This window comes from Vespa crabro, chromosome 19 (genome assembly GCF_910589235.1).
Source record: "Vespa crabro chromosome 19, iyVesCrab1.2, whole genome shotgun sequence".
Taxonomy (NCBI): domain Eukaryota; kingdom Metazoa; phylum Arthropoda; class Insecta; order Hymenoptera; family Vespidae; genus Vespa; species Vespa crabro.
The window spans coordinates 2,813,179-2,838,305 of record NC_060973.1 but is presented as its reverse complement, the minus strand read 5'-3'; the positions used below and the strand labels follow the sequence as shown (position 1 = coordinate 2,838,305).

General features: G+C 29.2%; 3 protein-coding genes across 4 annotated transcripts; 1 reads left to right on the top strand and 2 right to left on the bottom strand.

Moving 5' to 3' along the window:
* Window positions 1–87: 87 nt before the first annotated feature.
* LOC124430676 (myophilin) lies at window positions 88–13,422 on the bottom strand. The gene is made up of 4 exons (XM_046977601.1): window positions 13,018–13,422; window positions 1,235–1,371; window positions 950–1,154; window positions 88–846 (listed from the first exon to the last, which is right to left on the bottom strand). Exons 1-4 carry the CDS (start codon window positions 13,069–13,071, stop codon window positions 676–678), a joined length of 567 nt encoding a protein of 188 aa, XP_046833557.1. The 5' UTR covers window positions 13,072–13,422; the 3' UTR covers window positions 88–675.
* LOC124430675 (protein FAM166B-like) lies at window positions 11,695–20,909 on the top strand. Of its 2 annotated transcripts, none has more exons than XM_046977600.1 (5): window positions 11,695–12,294; window positions 18,653–18,728; window positions 19,222–19,381; window positions 19,916–20,140; window positions 20,263–20,909. In XM_046977600.1, exons 2-5 carry the CDS (start codon window positions 18,723–18,725, stop codon window positions 20,490–20,492), a joined length of 621 nt encoding a protein of 206 aa, XP_046833556.1. In that variant the 5' UTR covers window positions 11,695–12,294; window positions 18,653–18,722; the 3' UTR covers window positions 20,493–20,909. The 2 variants fall into 2 exon arrangements, with proteins under 2 accessions (XP_046833556.1, XP_046833555.1); XM_046977599.1 differs by lacking the exon at window positions 11,695–12,294 and adding an exon at window positions 15,523–15,991.
* Window positions 20,910–21,980: 1,071 nt separating this feature from the next.
* LOC124430763 (mini-chromosome maintenance complex-binding protein) lies at window positions 21,981–25,047 on the bottom strand. Its single transcript, XM_046977762.1, has 8 exons — window positions 24,832–25,047; window positions 24,359–24,633; window positions 23,738–24,097; window positions 23,293–23,621; window positions 23,046–23,225; window positions 22,702–22,945; window positions 22,457–22,621; window positions 21,981–22,368 (listed from the first exon to the last, which is right to left on the bottom strand). The coding sequence occupies exons 1-8, from the start codon at window positions 24,833–24,835 to the stop codon at window positions 22,174–22,176; spliced, it is 1,752 nt and encodes a 583-aa protein (XP_046833718.1). The 5' UTR covers window positions 24,836–25,047; the 3' UTR covers window positions 21,981–22,173.
* Window positions 25,048–25,127: the final 80 nt, after the last annotated feature.

Here is a 25,127-nt window from a genome sequence, read left to right as displayed (position 1 = left end):
AACTTGTAATATAATTAATATGGTTACGTTGTAACACGTACGAGTTTCTTTTAACGTAACAGTAACAGAGTAACTTTGCAATAATGGTTCTGTATTATAATATATTTGTAATACATAACAATTATTTCTCTACACTGTCCAATATAAAAATCCACGTGTAACATATGTCTTTGTTCTTGATTTAATAAGTATATGTTCTACTTGTTTAGTCCAGAGAGCTATATACTTGCACAGTAATTGTTAATTGTTTAAAACGTTTGATTTGTTTTTTTATCTGCTTTTATTATTACCAAGACAGGTAGATTAGAATTTACAACATACCGATACTTATTTCGATATTCAACGCACGCGTAAATGGTCTTTTATAGTATGTTTATTTATTTTTTCTCTCTGCTTACTCCTATTATATGCATAAGTATATTTTATATATATATATATTTATATATATATATATATATATATATATATATATTTATATATATATATATATATATATATATATATATATATCTTATATATATATATATCTTATGCATAAATCGAATTTGGCCCGCTGAAGAAGAAAGTTATGCGATAGAGTACATCTATAGCTTGAGTACTTATGGAAGTAAAATAAAATAAAATAAAATTATAGTGCTTTTTCATGGAAGAATTTGTTCCATGTTAATCTACGGTTTACATATGTCTGGTGTTTCCAAAATTAATGCCACTTTGATTGGCACCCTTATTGCTACCATATTGTAGACTTATTACACCTTGGCCAGCTCTAAGTTGTTCCTCGGTGAAATTACGAACATTTTTGTCAGCTTCTTTTGGTCCAATACTTGGCTTACCATAGTTACCCGCCTAAGAGATAATAAATTATTATTGAATGGAAAAAAAAAACAAAACAAAAAAAAAGAAATAAATAAAAAATAAAAACACGAAAGAAAAAGGAAATAAATTATACCTTTCTTCCAAGAGATTGCAAGCAAATGACAACAGAGTTCAAATTTTGTCGTTCCCAAAGATCAACAGTTTGAAAGGTTTCCTGAGGTGGGACACCTAATGCTCGTGCAGCTTCAAGGAATGCATTTATATTTTCCATACACTTGAAAGCCAAAGTCGTTTTATTGATCTTTTTTACGGATCCTTCCTTGATGTCATTCACCAACCTGGAAACATACGTAAAGATTAATAGGATATTGCATTGCTGGAAAACTGTTTTATTTGATAAATAGAGATTGAAACAAACCTGCAGAGAAGTACACCATCTTTCAGAACCTCATAGAAACTATCCATATCACCATTGATATTTATGTCCTCACCAGTGATCGTCTTGATCCATTCCAAACATTCTTGAGCTAGTTCTTCACTGTATTTACTATTTATCTGTAAAAAAAAAACAAAAGAAGAAAGATATTTTTAAGATCATTCTCTTTTATTTTTTAACGTAAGACGAATGTTACGCTTTTTCTTTTCCTTTTGTTTTTATTTTTTATATTTTTTCTTTGTCTTTTTCCTTTCTTTTTTTTTGTCATTAAATGAAGCAATGACTTCTTTATCTATTCCTATCAAGTTATTAATTATACGAGGTTCCACTGTTCTAAGTAACGCATCCTGTAGGGTTCTGCGACATGAGCGTTACTGCTGGAGTCACTGACCTAACTCGTTTGAACACCAGTTCGTTGTTCCTCCGCTGGTACGTATGGATCATCTCCATAAGTATATGCAACGCGTTGCGTTCGAAGAGAAGATTTATTCGAGTCAATTCACGTCCGGAGGATCTCATTACGTTTTTAACGATACAACGTGTGTATCTAAGTACCTAAACGTTTGTTCTCTCTTAAACAATATGTACATGTATATGTAAAAAAAAGTAAAAAGAAGTATAAAGATCAGCTTGACACGTTCATGAATGAAAAGATTTAAAAGGATCTTAAAACCGATATAATATGCCTGTACTTCAGTACTTAAACGTTTGTTTTTAAGGAATACAGATATGTAAAAAAAAAAGAATCAAAATTAGTCTCATACATATACACGTTTAACACAAATTATTGAATTGAAAAAAGAAAAGAAAAATATATCTGAAAATTCTTTGAACGGGCATAGAGATTGATGAAATCATCAATTCTTTACGTGTTTATCAAGGTGACGAAGAAATTTAATAGAAAGATCTTTAAATTCTCAAAATGGACATGGTACAACAAAAAAGGAATGAAACGATGTGCGACGATTGAAACGATCGAACTTCATCGTTTACCCAAAAAGGAATGGCATCCGAAGTTGGACCGACGCCCCGCATTCATCTCTCCACGATGTATGCATATATTCCGTTAGACATACGGTCTCTTTCTCCTCTCTCTCTCTCTCTCTCTCTCTCTCTCTCTCTCTCTCTCCTTCTCTTTCTCTTTCTCTTTCCATCCGTATGCAATTTATGCATCCCGATGCACTTCACGCGTCTCAAACTAGTCGCGAATCCCGATCGCGACTCGAGCGTTAGAACAACATACCATCATTCCGTCTGCCCATCTGCTCCTGCCTCCTTCTGTAAAAATGTTTTCGCATTTGGTCTGCTTTAACCAACGATGGAAATTTTCTGCATCTACCGAACGCACCTCGTAAAACGTGCTTTTGCGCTTTTACTTTATCGCTTTAAGAACCTTGACTTCGTTACCCTAGAGAGAATGAGAAAGAGAAAGAGAAAGAGAAAGAGAAAGAGAGAGGGGGAAATCGTCTTGCAAAGTAAACATGACGATTTGACCTTCTTTTTGTAATTGATCATTTCTTTTATTATTATTTTTATTATTATTACTCGTTTTCTTACTCGTAAGCAAGAAGATATACACGACAATTCATTGTCATATTTTCTGTAGTACGATATGTATGTGTATATATGTAATATATATTCGATGTAATAAAAAGTTATTTTCTAATTTTTGAAAATCTATATTTTGTATGAAAGAAAAAGATATTTCACAAATGCAAAATAGTTACCAATGTGTTTAAGTTTCAATATTAATTTAAGATAATTATAATTGAATTAATAATTGATATTTATATAAACGATTATATGTAAAAAGGAAAATTTATGTTAAACGTTTGACAAATAAAATATTCATATCGTTATACTTCAGAACGAACGTTACAAAAACTTTTACATACAAACATATTTGTTTTATATTTACATATATATATATATATATATATATATATATATATATATATATATATACATATACATATAAGTATTCTAAGAAATATAAACAGTAGATGACGAGTATTTACACGTTACGTTACTACATTATTTAGAGTCACATTATCAGAAAGAAAAAGAGAGAGAGAGGGAGAGAGAGCAAGGATCTGGTTTAAGGACAACAATCTTTTTCGTTTAGTTGATCTTGGTACTCGAAGAAGGAGCAATGGTAGAACATAAATCTTATACGAAGCATTCTCATTCTCTGCTTTATTCACTTTTACCTGAGACGTCGTTCAGAACTCAAAAGAAGAAAAAGAAGAAGAAGAAGAAGAAAAAGACAAGAAAAAGACAAGAAAAAGGATAAGATAAAAATCATCCTTTTATGTTCGAACAAGCTTCTTCGTGGAAGGAAAATTATTAGTCATAAGCGTCCGACCAAACGATTTATTCTCAGGAAGGTAATAAGTATACCTAAGTCTGGAGAGTGGAATTATTTTCCTGTTGAAAAAATTTATCGAAAAGAAAACGTCATATCGACTGTCCATAATTCGTCGTTAAAATTTAACGCTCGTGAACATTTTTTTTTTAATGTTTTTTTTTTTTTTTTTTTTTTTTTTTTTAATTGTTAGGTATACACAACGAAACAAATCTGTATAGTTCATAACTAAAAATGGATCAATTGATTCATTCCTCGTTTTTCTCCCTTTTTTGAGAATGTTATCGTAGCGATACTACAACAGTTGTCATAATGTAGGACACGATCATGTCTATATTTAGGTATTAAGTAAGTCTACGATAATTTTATTAACAGGGAAAAAAGGAATGGCTTATTGGCAACGTATCAGTGACAAAATATCTTATTATACTTCTTTTTCTCTCGGAAAATGATTAAAAACAAATAATAATGATAATTCTCGTGTTTCCATTAATCCGTTTTAAAATTACTTTAGAACGAATCGAATCATTTTCTTTTCCTACAATTTTTTCTCTCCCCATTGCCCCCTTCCTTTTTTTTTTTTTTTTTTTAAATACCAGTAACGATATTTTTAAAAGAATTGCGACGATAAGAGTTTCGACGTGTGTCCTCGTTTATACGCATGATGTCATTGGATAAAGGTTTATCTAATCGATAGATTTGCACGCTTGTATCGTGAATACAGAGAGTAGGAACAACTATTGTAGCGTTTCGTCAGAAACTCGTTGTAACCGTTATAAAGTCGATATCGACAATGTATCAGAAGAATGTTATGTTACGTTGTACTTAATAAATCGATTAGAAACGTGACGGTATAAGGTAAGAATTCAAATTTCCCGCTAAAAATTTTCTTTTTTTCTTTTTCTTTTTTCTTTATACCTGATGCAGGTAGAAAAAGGTAAGCAGGTATACGTATCCGTTAGCTGAACTTTCTAAACATCAGCGAACATTTGTGTGTATGTATGTGCGTGTGTGTGTGTGTGTGTAAATGTACACACACATATGTATGTATATATGTATGTATGTATGTATGTATATAATGAAAACTTCTACGAAGGGAGAAATAGGTACAGAAAAGAGGAAAAAAAAAATAAGAAGAATTTAGAGAAGAGTGAAGAAGATTAGTTTCGAGAGGAACTAAAAGGAAGATTCACAATTTTCTTATTCGTAAATATATTAAAGATAAAATGACGAATTACGTTTTCCACTACGCATGTAACTTTTCTCTAACATAAAGATATTAACAGGCAGTTATTTTCTACCGGTAACCGCAAAACCGTTGAGCGATTTCTAGTATGGGACAGCCTGCTCTCATCCTGTGCTACGTCAGCGATAACACCTCTATGTATTCAATACGAAATTCTCAAGCGAATAAATTCCACAATAATAACAGTAATAATAATAATAATAATAACAGTAGTAGTAGTAGTAATAATAATAATAATAATAATAATAATAATAATAATAATAATAATAATAATAATAATAATAATAATAATAATAATAATAATAATAATAATAATAATAATAATAGTAATAATAATAATGATGATGATTATGATAAGAAATGTCATTAAATGGTATAAAAATGTTTATAAAAATGAATGTTCAATACAAAAAATTTTATTACACTATTTTATATTACAAGCGTGTATTTCTATAAATAAAAATCTACAGTAATAATAGTAATAGTAATAATAATAATAATAATAATAATAGTATAAGTAGTGTTAATAGCGACAAATGTTATTAATAGATATAGAAAAATGTTTGTGACAATATACATTTAATATAGAAAATTCCATCGTTCATCAAAGGTGATTTGTTGAAATTAAAAAAAAAAAAAAAAAAAAAAAAAAAAAAAAAATAAAGGTAAAGAGAAAAAAAAGATAAAAAAAAAAGATAAACACAGTCTTTTATCTAGAAACGATAAAAATTCTTCGATCATCAAATCGTTCATGTTTCAAGAAAGAAGGAAAGTATAAAAAGAAAAATCTTATCAGGATCACCAATGAGCTTATTTAATATCATATTTTTCGTGAAAATAAGAAGAAAACGAACATATAATAAATGATATCGATCGATTACTTCAAACATTATTTTATTGTTCTCAAGTATATTGATATCTCGGCTTACAGTGGCGGGGTATTAATGTACGTGTAAATACGTGTGGAAAGAAATATTTTCATGATTCGCTAAGCCTTATCTATCTTATCACGAATATATCTCTGTCTGTTATGCTTTATAAAAACAATTCATCAAGGTATTGCGATATTCTTCGATATATGACTAGATCGTTATATGTATTACACACATTCAAAATGCAAAAAAATAAGATTATCGAAATTATAATAATCTTAATTCAATCAGTTCATATAATTGACTAAATTAAAAAATTAAAAAAAAAAGGATATATATATATATATATATATATATATATAAAAATAATGTATACAATTAAATTTCATAGGAAAAAATTATCGAATTTTATTTAACTAAATATATAATACATAATTATATTCGTGATGAATGAACGATTATTCAAAAGCGATGATAGAAAATTGAGAAGTCGTAGGAAGGATAAAACAAAAAAAAAAAAAAGAAGAAAAAAAGAAAAAAAAAAGACGAGAAAAAGAGAGAAAAAGAAAAAAATCCAAAGTACATATATTTGAATATGCCATTAGGAGCGTGCGTTTACAAATATAACTTGAGAAAAGCAGAGATTGGTTCGTTTCAATTCGTTCTACTAATATAAGAGCGAGAGAACGGAGTCGCATTCGCGTTAAAAGTGCACCCGAGGGCAAGTACTGATAATTAAAGGATTACCATGCGTGACTCCCCACGTGTGTCTCACGGTCACGGCACGATGACGATCGGCTTAATGACACGTTCGCACGTTCACGGCCATGAAAATCAGGTCAGAAAGAGAATGAGAAAGGGAGACAGAGAAAGAGAAAGAAAGATAGAGAGAGAGAGAGAGAGAGAGAGAGAGAGAGAGAGAGAGAGAGAGAAGGCGACTTTATATGTCGACGATAAAGAGCGAGACGGATCGACCCTTACGCGTTTCTTCCTTTACCCGACATCATTTTTGAGAAGAGAACAGTCGAAGGCTTCTCAGAAGATATCTCTCTGCCTTGATCAATTAATTTATCGACCATTTCGAACGAGAAAGAGCCTCGACAACTTAGCGATAGCCTTATGATCTCTCTCTTTCTCTCTCCTTCTTCTTCTCTCTCTCTCTCTCCTTCTCCTTCTCTCTCTCTCTCTCTCTCTCTCTCTCTCCTTCTCTCTCTTTTTTTCTCTGTCTTTATTTATATTCATTCATTATCATTATTATACGATTTACCGAACAAAGAAAAGATTCCAATGTTTAGTTCCAACTTGACTCGATTCAGAATAAATCAGTTTTCATTGACTTATAAGCATAGTATGGTATATATATATATATATAGGGTGGATCAAAAGTTTCTAGATGATTTTAAAAATCAATTGATTCCTTTTCAATGAGATTCTTATTAAGTTATTTTTTTCTTCTCTCTTTTTTTTTTTTTGTTTCATTCTGTTTTCTTCATATCGTAAACCTAGGAATTAAAGGATAAAAGTTGATACTTTCGTAAAGGAGTAATCGATTTTTAAAATCATTCGAGAACTTTTGTCCCTACCTGTAGATATATAGTACTTGATTCCTATATTATCTTTTCTATTATATTTTTTCTTTTGTTTATATTTTATTTCCCTTTATCTCTATTAGTTTCAAAGACAAATAATGTAAATACGACGGACGAATCAGTTTCCATTTCGGTAGATCGTTCATCGAGGATGATATTTGATGATACTATGTAATATGGATTTGTAGCTGTTAAAGGAACTTTCAAAGGCTCATTTAACGATTCACCTTATAAGGGAGTACGGTTAAGGACGATCGAATTTATAGCGGATTCGAATCGATATTTATAAGATCTCGAAAGAGACTAAATCGTTGACCCACTTTGTAAGGTCAACAATTGCATAATATCTACTTACTCGTACGACTTATACAGCATATGTGTATGTATATACTCATACATATATATATATATATATATATATATATGTATATAAATTTATATATGTGTAAGTAAACGCGAAGGTTGTCCAGTTGTGTGATCTCCACCATATACGGTTGGTCTAAACGAGAGTGTCCTGTGTGTACGATTCAAAGGAATTACGTCTCCTTACGCGTAATACTACGCGACATAGAATTTAAACGCATGTTTGTCTTACTAAAAACGTCATAGTTCTCATTTTTCTCTCGTGATTTTTTTTTTTTTTTTTTTTTTTTTTTTTTTTTTTTTTTTTTTTATAACCATTTAATCCTCCAACGCATGATTTCTTTCTCATAGAAATTATTTGGTAACATTATACCATTGAGTAAATATTATCATAATTTTTTGGCAAGAAATTTACAATTGCATCAAAATGATACAATTGCATCGTTGGAATTTAAATATTTTAATGTAGAAAAATTATTGAAATGTAGAAAAGAATTTCGATGAATGTTCCTCATGAAAATATTGTTTCCTTAGAAACAATTACGATGTTGAATAGTTTGTAAATTCGTATACTATGTATTTACGTTCGATTTGTATATGCATGAACGAAGATTAATTTTGAATGATAATTTTAAATGATTATTGGCGACAATGTTGGTTCCTATACTTGGATAACTTTTAACTAATCCAGCAAACGAGTCTCGACTGTCTCGTTTTAATATTTCTCTCACGATTCTTCGAGGAAAGTATATCTATATACATACATATATACATATATACATACATACATACATACATACATACATACATATATACATATGTAAGTAGATACATTGTTGTGTCGATTATGAGAGAAGAGGGAACAGAATCATCGCGTTGATGTCATCCGAATAAAAAACCATCCGAGATCTAGTCAGCCATTTTTAGATAGTAAACTCGACATACCTATATCACGATCGTCGTTAATTTAAAATATGAGAAATTTTTGTATATATGTAATTTATATTTTATAAAACTCGTTCTCGTTAGAAAAAGAACAAAAAAAAAAAAAAGAAGAAAGGAAGAAAAAGAAAAATTAAAAGTTAAGTTTCTTTTTCACTCTTCATGGGAATTTAAAAAGAGTGATTTATAAGAATGCAAGGTCATAACTAGGGTTGGTTCGTACAATGTAGAGGTCAAGAGTCAACCTTCTTCATCCTTCTTTTTTAATTCCAGTTTCCAATGTGAAAGGATGGTCGTTTCGCAAAGAACCCAACTCATATAGGAATAATTTTTTTTAAAAAGGAACTTCAACATATATCCGTATACAAGGTGAATCATAAAGTTCTTAGATGATTTAAAAAATTAAATATTCTTCTTTCGAGACCCTTTTTTCTCGCGGCTTAATTCTTTTTCTTTCTTTCTTTCTTTCTTTTTTTTTTCGCTTAGATTGTAAAACTACAAAAAAAACTTTTGGTTCATCCTATATTCCTCTAAAAAATGTAATTATTAAGTATACAGATGATGCTCGATTAAGTAATGCAATAATCAAAATCAACTAAGAGACTTATATCGACCGACATGCGATATTATGACATAAGGAAGAAGTTATGCTTGGATGAGTCACGACATGGAGAAAGTTTTCTCATAAGGTTAGTTTCATGTTGACTGCGTTTAGATTATCTCAAGGTACTCTTCACTTTTCTAAGTTTATTTTTAATTAAGAAGATTAACGTCCAATTCGATGAAAAATATAAATTCCAAAGTGTCGATCGCAAATTGATCGATAAATACAAATTTCCAATTACTAATTGAAATTCGAATCAAAAATTATGAATGTCCTTGTAAGTTCCCGAGACCTGATAATTAAATAAATCATATAAATCGAGAAAATCGTATAAACGTAATTATTCGAAAGAATTCCAAGAATCGTAATTGTGTTCTTTCATTTGCTAAAGAATTATAAAAAAGTAAAAAAAAAAAAAAAACAAAAACAAAAAGATTTAAAAAAGAAATTCTTTATATATATATATATATATATATATATATATATATATATATATATATATATATATATACATAGCACATACATACACACGATATAGTACATTCGTCACTTTAAGAGACACAGAGGTGTAACTCTTATGAATAATTCATCTTGTTAATGAATTCTCGTTAAGATATATGGAATAAAATAAATATAACTTTCTAACGTAATTAATTATAGTATATAGTTTTGTTCGTAGAGTAATCGATATTTAATACACGTATATAGGATATATGAGAGGTGAGGGAGAAAGGAGGAGAGAGAAAGAGAGAGAGAAAGGAGCAGAGAGAAAGAGAGAGAGAGAGAGATCTTTGAACTGGAAAATCAACGAGCAAGATAATAATTCGAGATAGTCATGCTTGACGACTCACTGCATATAAATAACTTTAATTATGAATTTAGAATCTGTTAACACCTGGATAAGAATATGTTAGACGATTGCTCAAGGAAAAATGAGGAAAAAAAAAATGTTTATTCGAAGTCTGATCGCGTGTCATTGATTAAGAATAAATTCGTGTATTCGATTAGGATTAAAAGAGAACAAAAAAATAAATAAATAAATAAATAAATAAATAATAATAAATAATTAAAATGTAAAGAGCGATTTGAAATTGTCAGAAATCATACGGTTATAATCTTCGTCGTATGCTAGTAGAAGCAAGAGCAAGCAAGATTCACGATCTCGTGATTCCAAAGTATAAAGAACGAGTCGGAGAACCACATTCCAAAGACGATAAGCGTGTATTCTCTTGTAATGAGCATACTCGTGTCTAAGGGAATGATCGTTTCCTATGATATTCATATTGATCTAAATAAAATCAAGTTTTATTCTTATTTTTTTCTTTATTCATTTATTATTATTATTTTTTTTTTCTTGTTTAATTTCAATCTTAATTCATCCTTTTTGCAATTCCTTCGATATAACGAAAATAAAAATATTATCAATTCACAAATTTCGTGACATTTTTCTCAATATACTTCTTTATAGGTCAAAGACTCTTATAATATGTACATATATACAATAGAACTATTTTCAACGTGTCAGAATGCTTATCTCGGATAGGAATTTAGTTTGAGTCATTCCGTTACTTTAGTCAGAAATTTGAAATAATCGATATGTCTCGCGATATGATGTAACCAACTTCATAAATTATAATAAAATAAATTCATACGTTATAATGCGAAAGAAAATTACAAATGATATGTAATAAATGATAAAAAAAAAAAAAAAAAAAAAAAAAAAAAAGTTTCCTTCGATTTGATCTTTTCTCTTAATTTGATTAAATCTAATTCGATGTAAAAAGGAAAAAAAGAATAATAATAATAATAATAATAATAATAATAATAATAATAATAATAATAACAACAATAATAATAATAATAGAATAAAAAATGTACGTTCTTTCACTCGATATACCTTTTTGATTCAGAAATTGCAAAAAGATTTGTGGTTTTAGTTAGTAATACGTAAAACGTAAAACGATAAAATGTGAGTCATCGTTGCTTTGAAAGATATGTATTAGAGACGACGTATTCCCATATTCGGCGCTAGCCGAGCCATGATTATTAAATAGCAACGGCAACGGCAACAGCAACAGCAACAGCAACAGCAACAGCAACAGTACAGCAACAGCTTCTCTCAGCGAGAGAAGAAAGGCAAAAGCTTTCGTGTGTGCCGGCAGTACCGTTCTTTCTTTCTACTCCCAAGCCGCAGGAATGTTCAACGATCGGGATTTAAAGCGAGAGGAACGAGTACGCAGAAGAAATTCCTTCCTTTGCCGTTTTAAAATCAACGACAAAGAAACAAGAGAGAAAAGGAAGGAAAAAAAAATCGATTACAAGATCTAAATAAGATTTTAAATTAATCCATCGAAAAGATTCACTTCTTTTTTTTCTTTCTCTCTCTCTCTTTTTTTTTTTTTTTTTTTTTTTTTTTTTTTTTTTTTTTTTTTTTTTTTTTTTTATAGAAACAGAATCAACCTTCGTATTCATGAATGAGAGGGATATCCAGAAAAATAAGCTTCCATTTTTGGACTTCCGGTGCGTGTTCTGAGACAACCCACACGACACTTTCGTGATTCGATAAACAGACAGGCGTATGTATGTAAATACGTACGCTCTGTTGCGTATAAATATACGAACGATTTTTAGACTTTAATAAATGCTCGATGATTTTTGAGAAATTGTAACAGATTTTTAGAGAATAAGAAGTTCCAAGTTCTATAAATCGTAAAAAAAAGAAAAAGAAAAAGAAAAAAAAAGAGAAAAGGAAAAAGAAATATATTTAAAAAAAAAATTGTTGTTATATTAACGCGAGAGATTGAGATGACTGAATAAATTGTTTTTTTTTTTGTTTCTTTATTCGTTCAAGGACAAAAGAAAGAAGAAGAAGGATAGAATCTTCAGTACCGTTGACCATAGGAAAGAAGAATTCGTAAGGCTCTCAACGAATGAGAATAAGAAGGAGGTGTAACCATGGCCGGCAAGTTTTGCGAGGGACGCTCCCTTCTTCGGCAACTAGGTCTCATTTTAATTCCCCTTCGAAAGAGACGATCGGCAAGCAGCTGTCGCCGTTTGTGTGGCACGTATACCATATTCTAGAATATCTACTAATACTAATACTAATACTAATACTAGTCTTATAGAGTCAACGAAAACTACTAAGATTCTTCTTTTGGTAAACTCTCTCTCTCTTTCTCTATCTCTCTATCTCTCTCTATCTCTCTCTCTCTGCCATTTGAAAAGCTAACAGGTCGTGAAGTTTCAAATTTACCGCTTCCTCGTTTTTAACAAGTATTGAATATATTGATTTTAACCCGTTATATCTCTAATATTATCGGTTGGAAACAAAAAGGCAATTGAGAAGATTCTTTTGTTCTTTTTTTTGTTTTTTTTTTCTTTTTATTTTAAAGAAAAGAATCATCTATCAGTCTAATTTTGTATGAACGTCGAAAGAGTTTACCTGTTTAAAAAGAAATTTATTCGGACTGGCAAGCAACGTAACGAAAGAAACAAAAAAAAAAAACCCTGACAAACGAAATTTAAGATAAGAGAATACGATTCACAAAGTGGTTGTAGATAACGCCGCTTACGAGAAGTTTTTTAATGTGAAGGTGTGCGAGAGCCGCGCCCGCACAAGCATATTCGGTGAGTAGGTCACGAATCGACATCTTGCTGGGATGATAGAGAGGGTGGTATGTGTGATATAGATATGACTGAGTCAAGGGGTTGAAAATCGGCTTGTCTAGGAAAGATAGAATTGTGGAAATGGTCGAAAGGTAGTTGTGGGTGGATCAGGCGTTACCTTTCTCTGCGCTTCCGCAGCAAAACCGGATTTGGTAGCCCTGTGACTGGCCATGATCCTTCGAGTCGAGGTCGTTCACCGACGTGGAGGACCAACAAGAACGAGAAACGTTGGAAATATTTTCCTTTCCTTTACTTTTAGCCTTTATTATTTCTCTTTTGTTTCTTCTTTTTCTTTTTTTTTTCTTTTTTTTTTTTTGCGTCTACTACGAATCGTCGTAATCGATTCCCGTAAAAAGATCGTTGAAAAGATCGACTGTCTTTTTCTATCTCTTTTCTCTTTCTTTCTTTCTTTCTTTCTCACTCTTTCTCTTCGAAGACACGAGGAAGAATAAGCGAGCGTAAAAAACGAAGTTCACGATTCGACGGTCGCGGCACGACTGAAGCGACGCTGCCGAACCGAGACGGGTGCAGGACTCATGCTTCTCCGGCGCCGATTGGTCGCGACACGCGCGAGTATTGAGTTTTCGAGCAACACGTGATCTCCGTTCTCCAGTCTTGCTCCGGAGATGACGTCAGCAGCCGGCTGACGATGAATTCCTTAAAGCATGGATCGCGTATGAGAATTTTAGATTTTTGCAAGACTCGACTTTGACCTCTGAGAAAAGGAGAAGATGTTTTTTTTTTTATTCAAAATCTTCGAACGACTTAATATATCTCCATTGTTTTTTGCTGTTATTAATTTCAACAAATCTTAAGAATGAATAACATATAGTATAATATAATAGTATAAACGATTATTGTTTTTAGTTATTAGCACGTACTCAAAGCTAAGATTTTGAACGAATGAAGAAAAATAGGTAGTATGTTTGATTGAGAGTTGATGACGCCATCGTCTGTTGAATTCTTTGAATCTGACCACGTCTTGTCATCTCACTTTAAGAGCTTTCCTTCACGCCCACGACTTTTACTTTATTTCTATCATAGGTAGCCCTAACAAATACGTGATACCAATCAAATATTCTATTATCGAAAATATCTTATTATTTTATATTTTGAAAATATTATTAAATATTTTATCATATTTTATGATACGATATATCTTGATTGTAATATGTTGCATACTTAATTCTGTAAATTCATCAATAAATACGAAATGTACATACACGTAAGCATACGCAAGATGATTCATGAATGATTAAGGTCGTATTTCGTTTAAAATTGCAATATCGTGAGTGGTATTAAATTATAGCACTTTTGATTGATTAAGCAAAAACGAATAAAGATAAAATGAAGGGAATCGACAAATATACATTTTTATAAATCTCTATATAAAATTGCATCATTTAGAATGATATATGATTTAGTCATTTTAACATTTGATTTACTAAAGTTGATTATAGACTCACCTAACGTTGAACACTCGATGTATATTAGAAGTACTATGAAATTTTTCTTCAATTAAAGAATAGACGTGAAAGTAATAATATCTTGATATTTTCATAACAATAATCTTCTGAAATATATTAATTTATAATTCGTTTTGTGTGTTGGGTGTATTATTTCATATAACTTGATTAAAAAAGTAATAATTGGCAGAAAACGATAAAGTATCAGATGTCAACAGTAAAGTGGATCCTCGTGATTTAATTGTCACGTATGAGAACAGCAAATTAAAAGTTACTTGCGAAATTTCAAAAAAGTAAGTCATGTCGATGTGTTTAAATATTTCAAAATATAATTTGTTATTTATTACCAACAATTTCTACAAAATCGATACAGCAAATATAATTTTTACCTAATAATTTGCTTAGTTTGGTAAAGCGAGAATGTACGATTACACAAAGTAATGTGTCAATTAAATAGTAATCTACTATATCAATTATCGATAAAACAGGAATCTCTTGCAACAGAAGCTAATCAAAAATTTACCGATTAGTAATAAAATAAAAACCTTTCATTAGCGACCTTCGGTAAAACAGCGATTTACTTTACCGAATGTTTTCCTGATTAATGAAAAAACTTTTCTAATATGTGCTTGACTGACAAGACACATATTTAAGATTATCTGCTCGTATTATATAAATAAGTATTGACTAGAATACTTACAAACCGATTAATTTATCGAAAAAAGTATTTAACATCTTGACGTTATTTTTAAGAAAAATTACTTCAATAAATGAGTAAAATATCTTTGTCTCTAAAAAAAAAAAAAATGATTATTGTAAATATATTAAATAGATACAAGTAACATTAAACATCGGTGTTGACAATTTTTATAATTTTATTAATTGATAAAGTAATAAATTTTTTATTTTTACATATAATAATATTCAATAGAACCATTTGATCTGTCAAAAATTTAAATTTGAGAATTTTTATCCAAATGAAAATGTCTTGAATTTAAAAAAAAAAAAAAAAAAAAAAAAAAAGAAAAGAAAAAAATAGATTCATTTTGCATAGAGCAACTAATAAATCAAATAGTTGATACGTCCCTGAATGCTCGTCCCCTCGAAGGGAGGTGCGGCCTGCACCGGAAAAAGATTGGAGGGGCGTCTTTAGTAGGACGTTGCTTGTATTAATGTGCCTTTAGGCCGGACTATATACAGTCCTGTTCCACTGAAGCAGTAGCCGCGCGTAAAACGCTTGAGTTCGCGGTCGAGTTTGCTCGATTTATCGTCCAGATAAAGACGATAATCGTTAACATTCGAGTAAGCTAAATGAAAAAAAAATAACATTAAAGAAATTTTACTTTCATGCGAGCAGTGCAACGTTTACCAAAGAAATTATCGTATTCGGTGGTGTTATTTATATTTTCACGATTATCAGTGACATTAACTTCCGGTTGTCGGTAAGAAAAAAAATGATCATAGAGGCGCGAAAATCGAAGATCTCGATACACGTTGTCATCTGATTCTTAAAATTCCATCCATATGTGATGATAAGTTTATCGAGAAAGAAATCATGTTCGATCCAGTTTCCGATGAAGAAAAAAAACGATTCTTTAGACAAAGCTACGGTGCCCATTTACCAGGGTAATGTATAAGTATATTGTTGATTTTCTTTACGATTTTCTTGATATGATGAATATCATCAATTCGATATAATTATCATAAAAATAATTTCATTAAATTTTATTGAAAATTTATACATGTCGATTCGTTCCCATCCCCAACTATATTCGTGAAAGAATTGTATAGAAAGAATCTAGCGTACTATCGATTGGTCTTCTTTCATTCACCCCAACGAGACTTCTAAGGTTTTTAAGGGTTACATTAAACGTTATCGATCCCCCAAGAACATTTTTTAAGAATTACAAAAATCGAATATTATTCTACAGGAGAGAGAGAGAGAGAGAGAGAGAGAGAGAGAAAGAAAGAGAGAACGAGAGAGAGAGAGAGAGAAAACATTATGGTATCTCAATGACGATCGTTTAAACAAGTCGTAAATGGGTCTAATTAAATTTGCAAGTTGATTAACGCCAATAATAAATGTTCTCGGTTGGATATATGTACGTTGCATAACATATGCAAACAATACTGAGTACCGAAGTTACAATTCGACGTGTGCATCATCATCGTTGCGCATCAATAGAACGAAACCGTTCGGTATCTAAACGAGTGTAATGTCACTCATAAATTAATTGAAATAAAATTGTGATTGAAGAAATTTTAAATAAATCAAATTGAAAATATTAAATGATTCGAATTGAAGTAAACGTATCTATACAGAAAAAAAAAAAAAAAAAAGAAAAGAAAAGCATACGTCTTTGAAATAATATATTGAAAAAAAAAAGAAAAAAAAAAAAAAAAGAAAAAAAAATAGCGTGCATCACCTTGATAAAAATAGATATCACTGATCTCAAAGAGTACTCGCACTTTTACTCTTATGGAAAGTTACATACGTTACTTACAAGTACCACGATAACGGTGACTTTCTATAGAACCGTATAAGTGCGCGGATGTCAAACGACATGTCTATCGAATATATAATAAACCGGGCCTATGTCTCTCATCAGAGGCTCGATTACGTGATAATCGACTATCGAAGATGAACGGATAAAATTATTACAATATATGCTTAAATCTCTTTTATTTTATCTCTTTAAAGATTTATTGACGATCCCCTTTTTATATCACTTTCCAAGAATATTCAAACGTCAAAAACGGTCTGATTATTTTGAGAAAGGTAACGATCTCATTGATAGAACACAATCCTCGGATTCTACGGTTTCTGAGCAAGAAACTTCGACGCGTCGAACCGTGAGAATTCATTTAAAAATTTTCTTATACTCTCTTCCTGAATTCTTTTATAATCTTTTCTATATACTTATTATTTTTAATAAAAAGGAAGAAAGAGAGAAGGAGAGAGAGAGAGAGAGAGAGAGAGAATTATTTTTTATATTTTTTATTTAAAAACAATAAACAAAATTTGAAAAAGAGAGATTCATCCATTAAAGAAATACCTTGAACTTTACTAAATCTATATTTCATTTAGCCAATTAGCAACGTGTTAATCGTATACAATCAATCAAGATGATCGTACCGCAACGATAAATACGCGAGTACCAATCATCTAACTAGGTCTTTCCAATTTGCAACGATTCTGCTTTAGAAATCACGCTAAGTCTATTGTCGTCGTGTATTCGTCAGTTGTCCTTGAATAAGAGATTAGATCAAGTGAGAATTAGATCGCAAGTCTAACCCTTGACACATGCATCGGCAAAGTATTGACCTCGAGAAGTGTATCGTGAAACTGGTACCATGACTGGTACCGAAACACTTTTACACCCCCTATTTCCAGCCACGCAAGGATGAAATGCGCGTGAAACTATCCCATTTATGACGTTTCGCATTGAAATGTTTATCCTAAGCGAAGGAATGTATTTTTGTTTTTATATAAAATTTTATATAATATAAAGATCTGTCGATCCTTTGGAAGAACGAACTTAAGAAATTTAATTAAAAGTTGGATCGCATCTTTGAATTAATAAAAACAAAAAGTTTGACGAGTTAATTGAATAAAGAGATATTAAAAAAAAAAAAAAAAAAAGAAAAAAAAAGACAAAGAAAAAATAGAAACAAAAAAAAAAGAAGAAAAAGAAAACAGTAGGAATGATCGAACAATAGGATAAAAATTTGTTGGATTTTGCAAAGAAAGAAAATTATTTTGTTAATAAATTTGGTAAGATAAAAGGACTCCATTAATAATACTGATTTCTTAGGTGGAAAATTGTTTTTATTTTAAATTATTTATTTGCCTTATCATATCGTTGAAATATGATTTCAACGTAAAATGAAAAAAAAATATGTTGATGGATATTGATATGTTTGTTGAATCTACGAGACCTCGAGCAATGACCTAGATCGATTTCGTATCGATCTCAGAGTATCATGACACACGTCGATCATATATAAACGACTTTCTGCAATGGACGGTAATAGTCAATGCACCATGACCGTCACAGTTTGAGGTTCCCATCTAGTAGTAGTAGGTCACCGGTAGTGCATTTTTATGATCCGTTACGTTCAATGAGTCGATGGTATCGTCATCCATTGTATTTTATTTCAAAGAAAAGATCAAGATTCATTTTTAAATCATTTTTGGATAAAGATAATAATTTAAAAAAAAAATATATATATATATATATATATGTATATATATAAATATATATATATATATATTTTTTTTTTCAGATACACAGGTCACTGTCCAACTCTTAAGTTTCGAGTTGGAAAAAGATTTGGAGCGAACACGGAAGAAATAATGAGGGTAAGATATACATATACGAAATTAAAATATACTATATCTACCGATCTATACATATCTAATATTCTATATCTTTTAGATCTTAAATTTAATTGAGAATTAAATATTAATAAAGAGAAAGAGAAAGAGAATAGACATTTTATTATTCTCATTTATGATTAAAAAAAAAAAAAAAAAAAAAAAAAAAAAACCAGAAACGGATCTATATATCTGAAATATTATTCCATATTTTTTAGATTTATAAATCAAAAATTATATTCGTTTTTTAAATAAAAAAGAAACTAATAAATTTATATATATATAAAATTTACAACTTTTTTTTCCATAATAATAGAAGCTTTTAGATTTCTTTACTCGAAAGTTAAAAACTTATTTAACAGACAGAACACTTGATAGATCTGATATAAAAAAAAAAAAACAGAAAAAAAAAGTATACTCCCCGTAATTCTATTTTAAGAAATTACCTTCGTTTGAAATCCTTCTTATACGTTCATAGGAGTTGCTAGAAAAGAAGATCTTGAAATCAGGGCCTTATAGGCCGAATTCCGGTAAGGACGTTGCGCTCGTTACGATATCTAAGGAGAAGGACATTAGAAGAGATTGGAAAAACGACGCACACTTGTATAAACCGCCACCATATATTTTAGGATACACAGGTAAACATATTCTTTAAAGAGATATTTTACTGCAAAAACGCACGTTCTAGTTTTTTTTTTTTTTTTTTTTTTTATAAATATTTTATTTCTTTTTTATAAAACAACTGTAATTATATGTTTCTCGATTTATATATTTATATACGTTTTTCAACAATGTTGACAAATTTTATTAGAGAAAAATAATTAAAATTTATGACAGTGGAAACTTTATAAACTCATTCTCTAAAAAAAAAAAAAAAAAAAAAAAAAAAGTCTGTTTCGTTCATCTGCAATAAAAGAGAAATAAAATGATTCTTAATTTTAATGTTCAGGTATATATAGGTCTCTTTTCTCACATACGTTTTTGAAATAATATTCTTTAAGAAAATGTATAAAGACATCGATTTTCTTGTTTTTTTTTTTTTCATTTTTTTTTTTGAACATTTACCTCTTAAGAAATAAAATATGGATTTATGAAGATTTATGATAATGGAACCGATGTTTAATGTGTATCCTACGACTTGAGAGTAAGGCTATTTAAATTTTAATTCGTAGGATACATACCTGGCTTTAACAACAGGTACGGTCTTCCCTTTATGAGGGCGGTCGAGGAGGGTGCAAAAGAATGGCACGAAGTTCAAAGTAAACTAAGGGCACGTAGGGACGTGATGAAAGCTCAGGCTGAAAGGACAGACTCGAGAAATCTTTTATCACGTGTTAGAGCTGATAATGTTGCCGTTGAGATTGACCATGGACAAGAACGAGAACGAGTTATTTTTGGTAAAATTTGAACGATAAATTTTATGAGTTTTTATAAAATAATTTCACTTGGTTTTTTATAAAATAATTTCATTTTTTTTTCTTTCTTTCTTTTTCTTTTTTTTTTTTTTTTTCGTATATAGATTGTACTCTCTCTCCGGAAAAACCACCAATCGTTGGCTACACAGGACACATTCCTGGAGCAAAAGGTGAAGTTGCACTTTCCAAAGGATACACTCAAGCTGCTAAAAAGGGTTTAGAATTAGTAAGAAAGGAGCGTGAACAAAGACTGAATAAAACGAAAAATGTTCATCCTGTTCAGAGGGTACTCGATGTTGCTTGTGTCGATGAGACTGGTCATACGAGAGCATAAAAGAAAAAAGAAAAAAGAAAAAAGAAAAAAGAAAAAAGAATTCTATATTTTAGGAAATATATGTGTATGTATTATAATCTTTATCTTTGATACAAGAAATAAGATTTTGTGAGAAAAACAAAATAGAAGAAGAAAAAAAAAAAAGAAACAATACAAAAGTTCATAAATTTTGACATACAAATGATAAGGATATATATCCTATCTTCTCATATTTTTATTCAATATGCCGAGAGCCTCTATAAATTATTGATTTTATCAGTTATATCTTGGCTATTAAATATTAGCCGCAATACGTACTTAAAATTCGCCGATCGATATCTTATGCCAGCAAAAGTGGATCAAATATAGATCGTGCCTTATCCATTTTAATGTGGGAAAGAAGTTAAGAATTAAGCACGAAATAAACAATAAAACTTTCTTTCTTTTGTAGACGATTACGATGATGATGATGATGATTATTATTATTATTACATCGAACATAAATACTTACTGTCCTCTTCTATCGTCACTTTTACGAAATGAATACATATTATTACTATTTATGAGATAATTGATATAATTAAAATAGCGATGTTTTTTTCATTTTCAAAGGCTTTCCAATTTGTTTTTTCTTTATAAATATTTCAAAATAAGATATTTATATGAGCCCGGTAATTATGTAAAATGATTCCAAATCATATATTTTTCATTTTGATATATTTTGACGTTTGAATTTGATTCATTTAAAAATTATTTTTCAATAATACAATAAACAGGAATAAGTATTATTATATATTTATTATTGAAACATTATTATTCTTTTGTATAATTTAAAAATTTTTTTAAATAAATTTAAGAAAGTGTGACACAAAATATATATATATATATATATATATATATATATATATATATATATATATATCTTTTAAAATATTTCAAATGACTTGGATCATTTTCATAATCATCGATTTATTTATTAAATCTACATTCGTTGCTCAAATATCAATTAATGACTTTCTTTGTATCAATGCACTCCTCGCCTAAGTATTCCGTCCATTTACGAGAAATAACTCTTTGTACAAACGATTCTAGCCACATTGAAAAAGAATTCGTATATAAAGTTTCATCGTCAATCCTCACGCACACATTAATCATTCATGGAAAAGAAATTCTTTAAATGTTTCTGTTCGGAAACATTGATAAAGAATAAACGAAGGAACGGTATTTACGAACTAATTCCATTTCTCCATTGGATCTGATAAGATTTATATTCTGAATCCAATATTTGAAAAGTGGAACTTAGTCATTACAAAAAAAAAAAGAACGATTGATTAAATATTAGCGTTTTGGTGTTTTTTTTTTTTTTTTTTTTTTTTTTAAAGCAATTCATAATTACGATCAGTGTCTCATTTTAATTAAATGAAATTGTAAAAATGTTATTCGTGTATATAAAATTATTAATAAAAGAATAGCTTTCGTATAATCGTAAATGAAAAATACTATATGTTATTTTAATGAAAAGAAAGAAAAAAAAAAAAAAAAAAAAAAAAAAAATAGAAAAAAAGAAAAACTTTTATAAATAAATATTTATCGAAGCATATACAGATGTGTATAGAACAACACAATAATGCTATATCAAAAGTCTATAATAACTCACAAATACTATCTCACTTATAATATACAAATATATGTAATATACCATTTATTTATTACGTTGCGGTAATCTATTAATTCTTTCCAATTCCATCGCAACTGTTTTTTTCCAACAATCTATGGTTAATCTATTTTGTCCATAAGATAAAGACATCAGTCTTGCCAGTACTATCAATGAATGTAAATTTTCTCCAGTTATATTTCTATTTGTTTGTCGCATTTGTACAAAATCATCTTGAATAACCTACGCGATATAATGTTTCTCATTAATATTTTGTTGAACTATAGTCCATTATACAATTTGTCGATGTTTGATAATTAATATAACTTACATTTGTAACATCTTCATTAAATTCAAATTCAGTATGCCTTAGAACTTCAAGATAATGACGAATGTCAGTCAATCGATTTTGATCCTTCAAATATTGATTAGTAGCTTCAATTACTTGTAAATAATGATTTTCCGATTCTTCTTTTAATACAACTTGAGTCGGGCACTGTCAAATAAAATCAATTATATATTAAATTTATTTTATTAGAAGCTATTTCGATCTCGTCGAAAAAAAATGTTACGCACTGGTATAAAAGATTTTGCTTCTGACAAGATTAAAACAGGTATATCTGTATCATACTCCATTGTATAAAATTTAAAATCGTATGGCACTTTCTGAAATGTAATTAAATTCATAATAGCATCATAGTTCTGTCTTCCAGCTTGTGAAACTTGACCGCTGGTCAATCCCGTTTCATCAATTACAAGATGAGTATTAGCACTTAATTGAAGTATACCACTTGTTAATCTGTTGCACACATAATCTTTCCTAATATGTAAAAAAAAAAAAAAAAATAGCTCTTTTTTAATTAGTACAATATGTGTTAAATTAATGGAATAAAAATATTAACATTGTTAAAATTACTTACTTTGGTATCAAAGCCATATCATTTAAATTTTCCAATGTAACTTCCAACAAGTGACTCTTTTTTACAAATAGTGTTAAAAAATCGTAAAGCTTTTTAGGAAATATCTTGCACTTTGTAATAGAAAAATTTGTAATGTTCAAAGGATAAGTACCAAGACAAAGATAATCCTTTCTCATATATCTGTAAAGAAAACAATACAACATCTCTAGAAAATTTTTTGGATACTTAATACTAACATTACACATACATGGAAGACAATAAATGGCAGATGAGATAATCAGCAGCCAATTGGTCACCAAATAACAACTGACTTAAAATTATATGAAGATCTCCTCTTATTGCCTGTGCTTTTGACATTATTAATGGAGCATTTTCTATTTCATGTTTTGTTAATACAGTTATTTTTATCGCATGGAGTCTTGGTACAAGAGAAATTGGTGGATTATGTGTGTTCATTTCAGCATCCTCCATCATTTCTTCAGAATTATTAATAACATTTAATGCTGGATCAAGTGATATAAATCCTATTATATCTACAACTTGATTCAGCTTTAAATGTATTGTTTCATCATAAACCTAAAAATATACAGTAATAATAATAATAATAATAATAAAAAACATAATTTGTAAACAGAATAATAATGTATAATTTTTCTTTTAAAAACAGTAGAAATAAAAAATAATCAATTAACCTTTACAATACAAGCTTTACCGTTGTCAATCGGTATTGGAAAATTTAAAATATGTTCCTGTGATAAAATACCATTATTATCTTTATTTATTTTAGCATTATTTGACGTTTCATTTGTCTCATCTATCAACAATTTTTCTTTCTTCCTAGTTGGTTCTGAACAATCCATTTCTTCAACTCCATTATTTTCTAAACTCCGTTTATTTGTATTGTAATTATTTATTACATTCCTATTTAAATTATCAATATTTGTATCTCCTTGTTTTGCCCAATTGTTTAATCCTGGTATAGAAATAACAATGCATGTTTGTCTTTCAGAACTGATATTCTTTTCTGAATTAAAAATGATTTCTTCATTTGGCTAGGGGGAGAAAAAAAAGAAAAAGAAATATTAAACCTTTAAAAAATATAATATAAGTGAAAAATATAAAAATATTTATTAACAAATAAATTGTAGGTAGCAGTATACATGAGATAAGCTAATCTTATAACATCTCACACCTGTAACTACCATTTCCTTTCTCTTGGTCTTACATCATATCCAAGACGTTTAAATGATCAACGTGAATATATAAATAATGTAAGACCCTCCCCATATATAAATACATATATTGATTATTACCGATGATATCATTGAATCCATATACATTCCAAATCTAACATCACAGTATCCATTTTGTATATTCTTGACTTCATACTTTTTAAAATAATATTCAGGATTATACATATCTTGTATCATGCCACGAAATCTAACAAGTTGTTTATCCTTAAAGTAATGTAAAGGTGCATTGTTTAACAAAGGGATTTCTCTTATTGCATCAGAATTTTCCAATATAAATTTACAAGATGATTGATTTTTAACAAAATGCTCGGGTGTCCAATCATTAATACTAAGAGCTATAAAGAACACAAAATAGTAGACAAATATATATATATATATATATATATATATATATATATATATATATATATACATATATATATATTAAAATTGTGATGATAAATAAATGTTTATCATTGATCATAAGTTTATTATCGAACAATAGAAGAATACTTTTGAATAAGATAAAAATAAAGCGAAATAAATAAACTTACACATTATTATGCAGCTAATATAATCTTAATTCGATATTCGTATAAAAGTTAATTTAAAATGCATTCAGAAAGATCAGTATTTAGAACTTGTAAACAGTACTACAAATTCACGCCATAGAGCGTTTTCCATTTACCGACATAAGTCGACACGCAGCGACACATGTGTTCTTTTCATTTGATTTGTTAATTATATCGCTTGATAAATCGCTTGATTTTTTTTTTTTTTATAATCGATTTTATAAATCTATTACAAAGACTTATAAAAAATAATATTTTTAAAAGATCACCTACGGTAA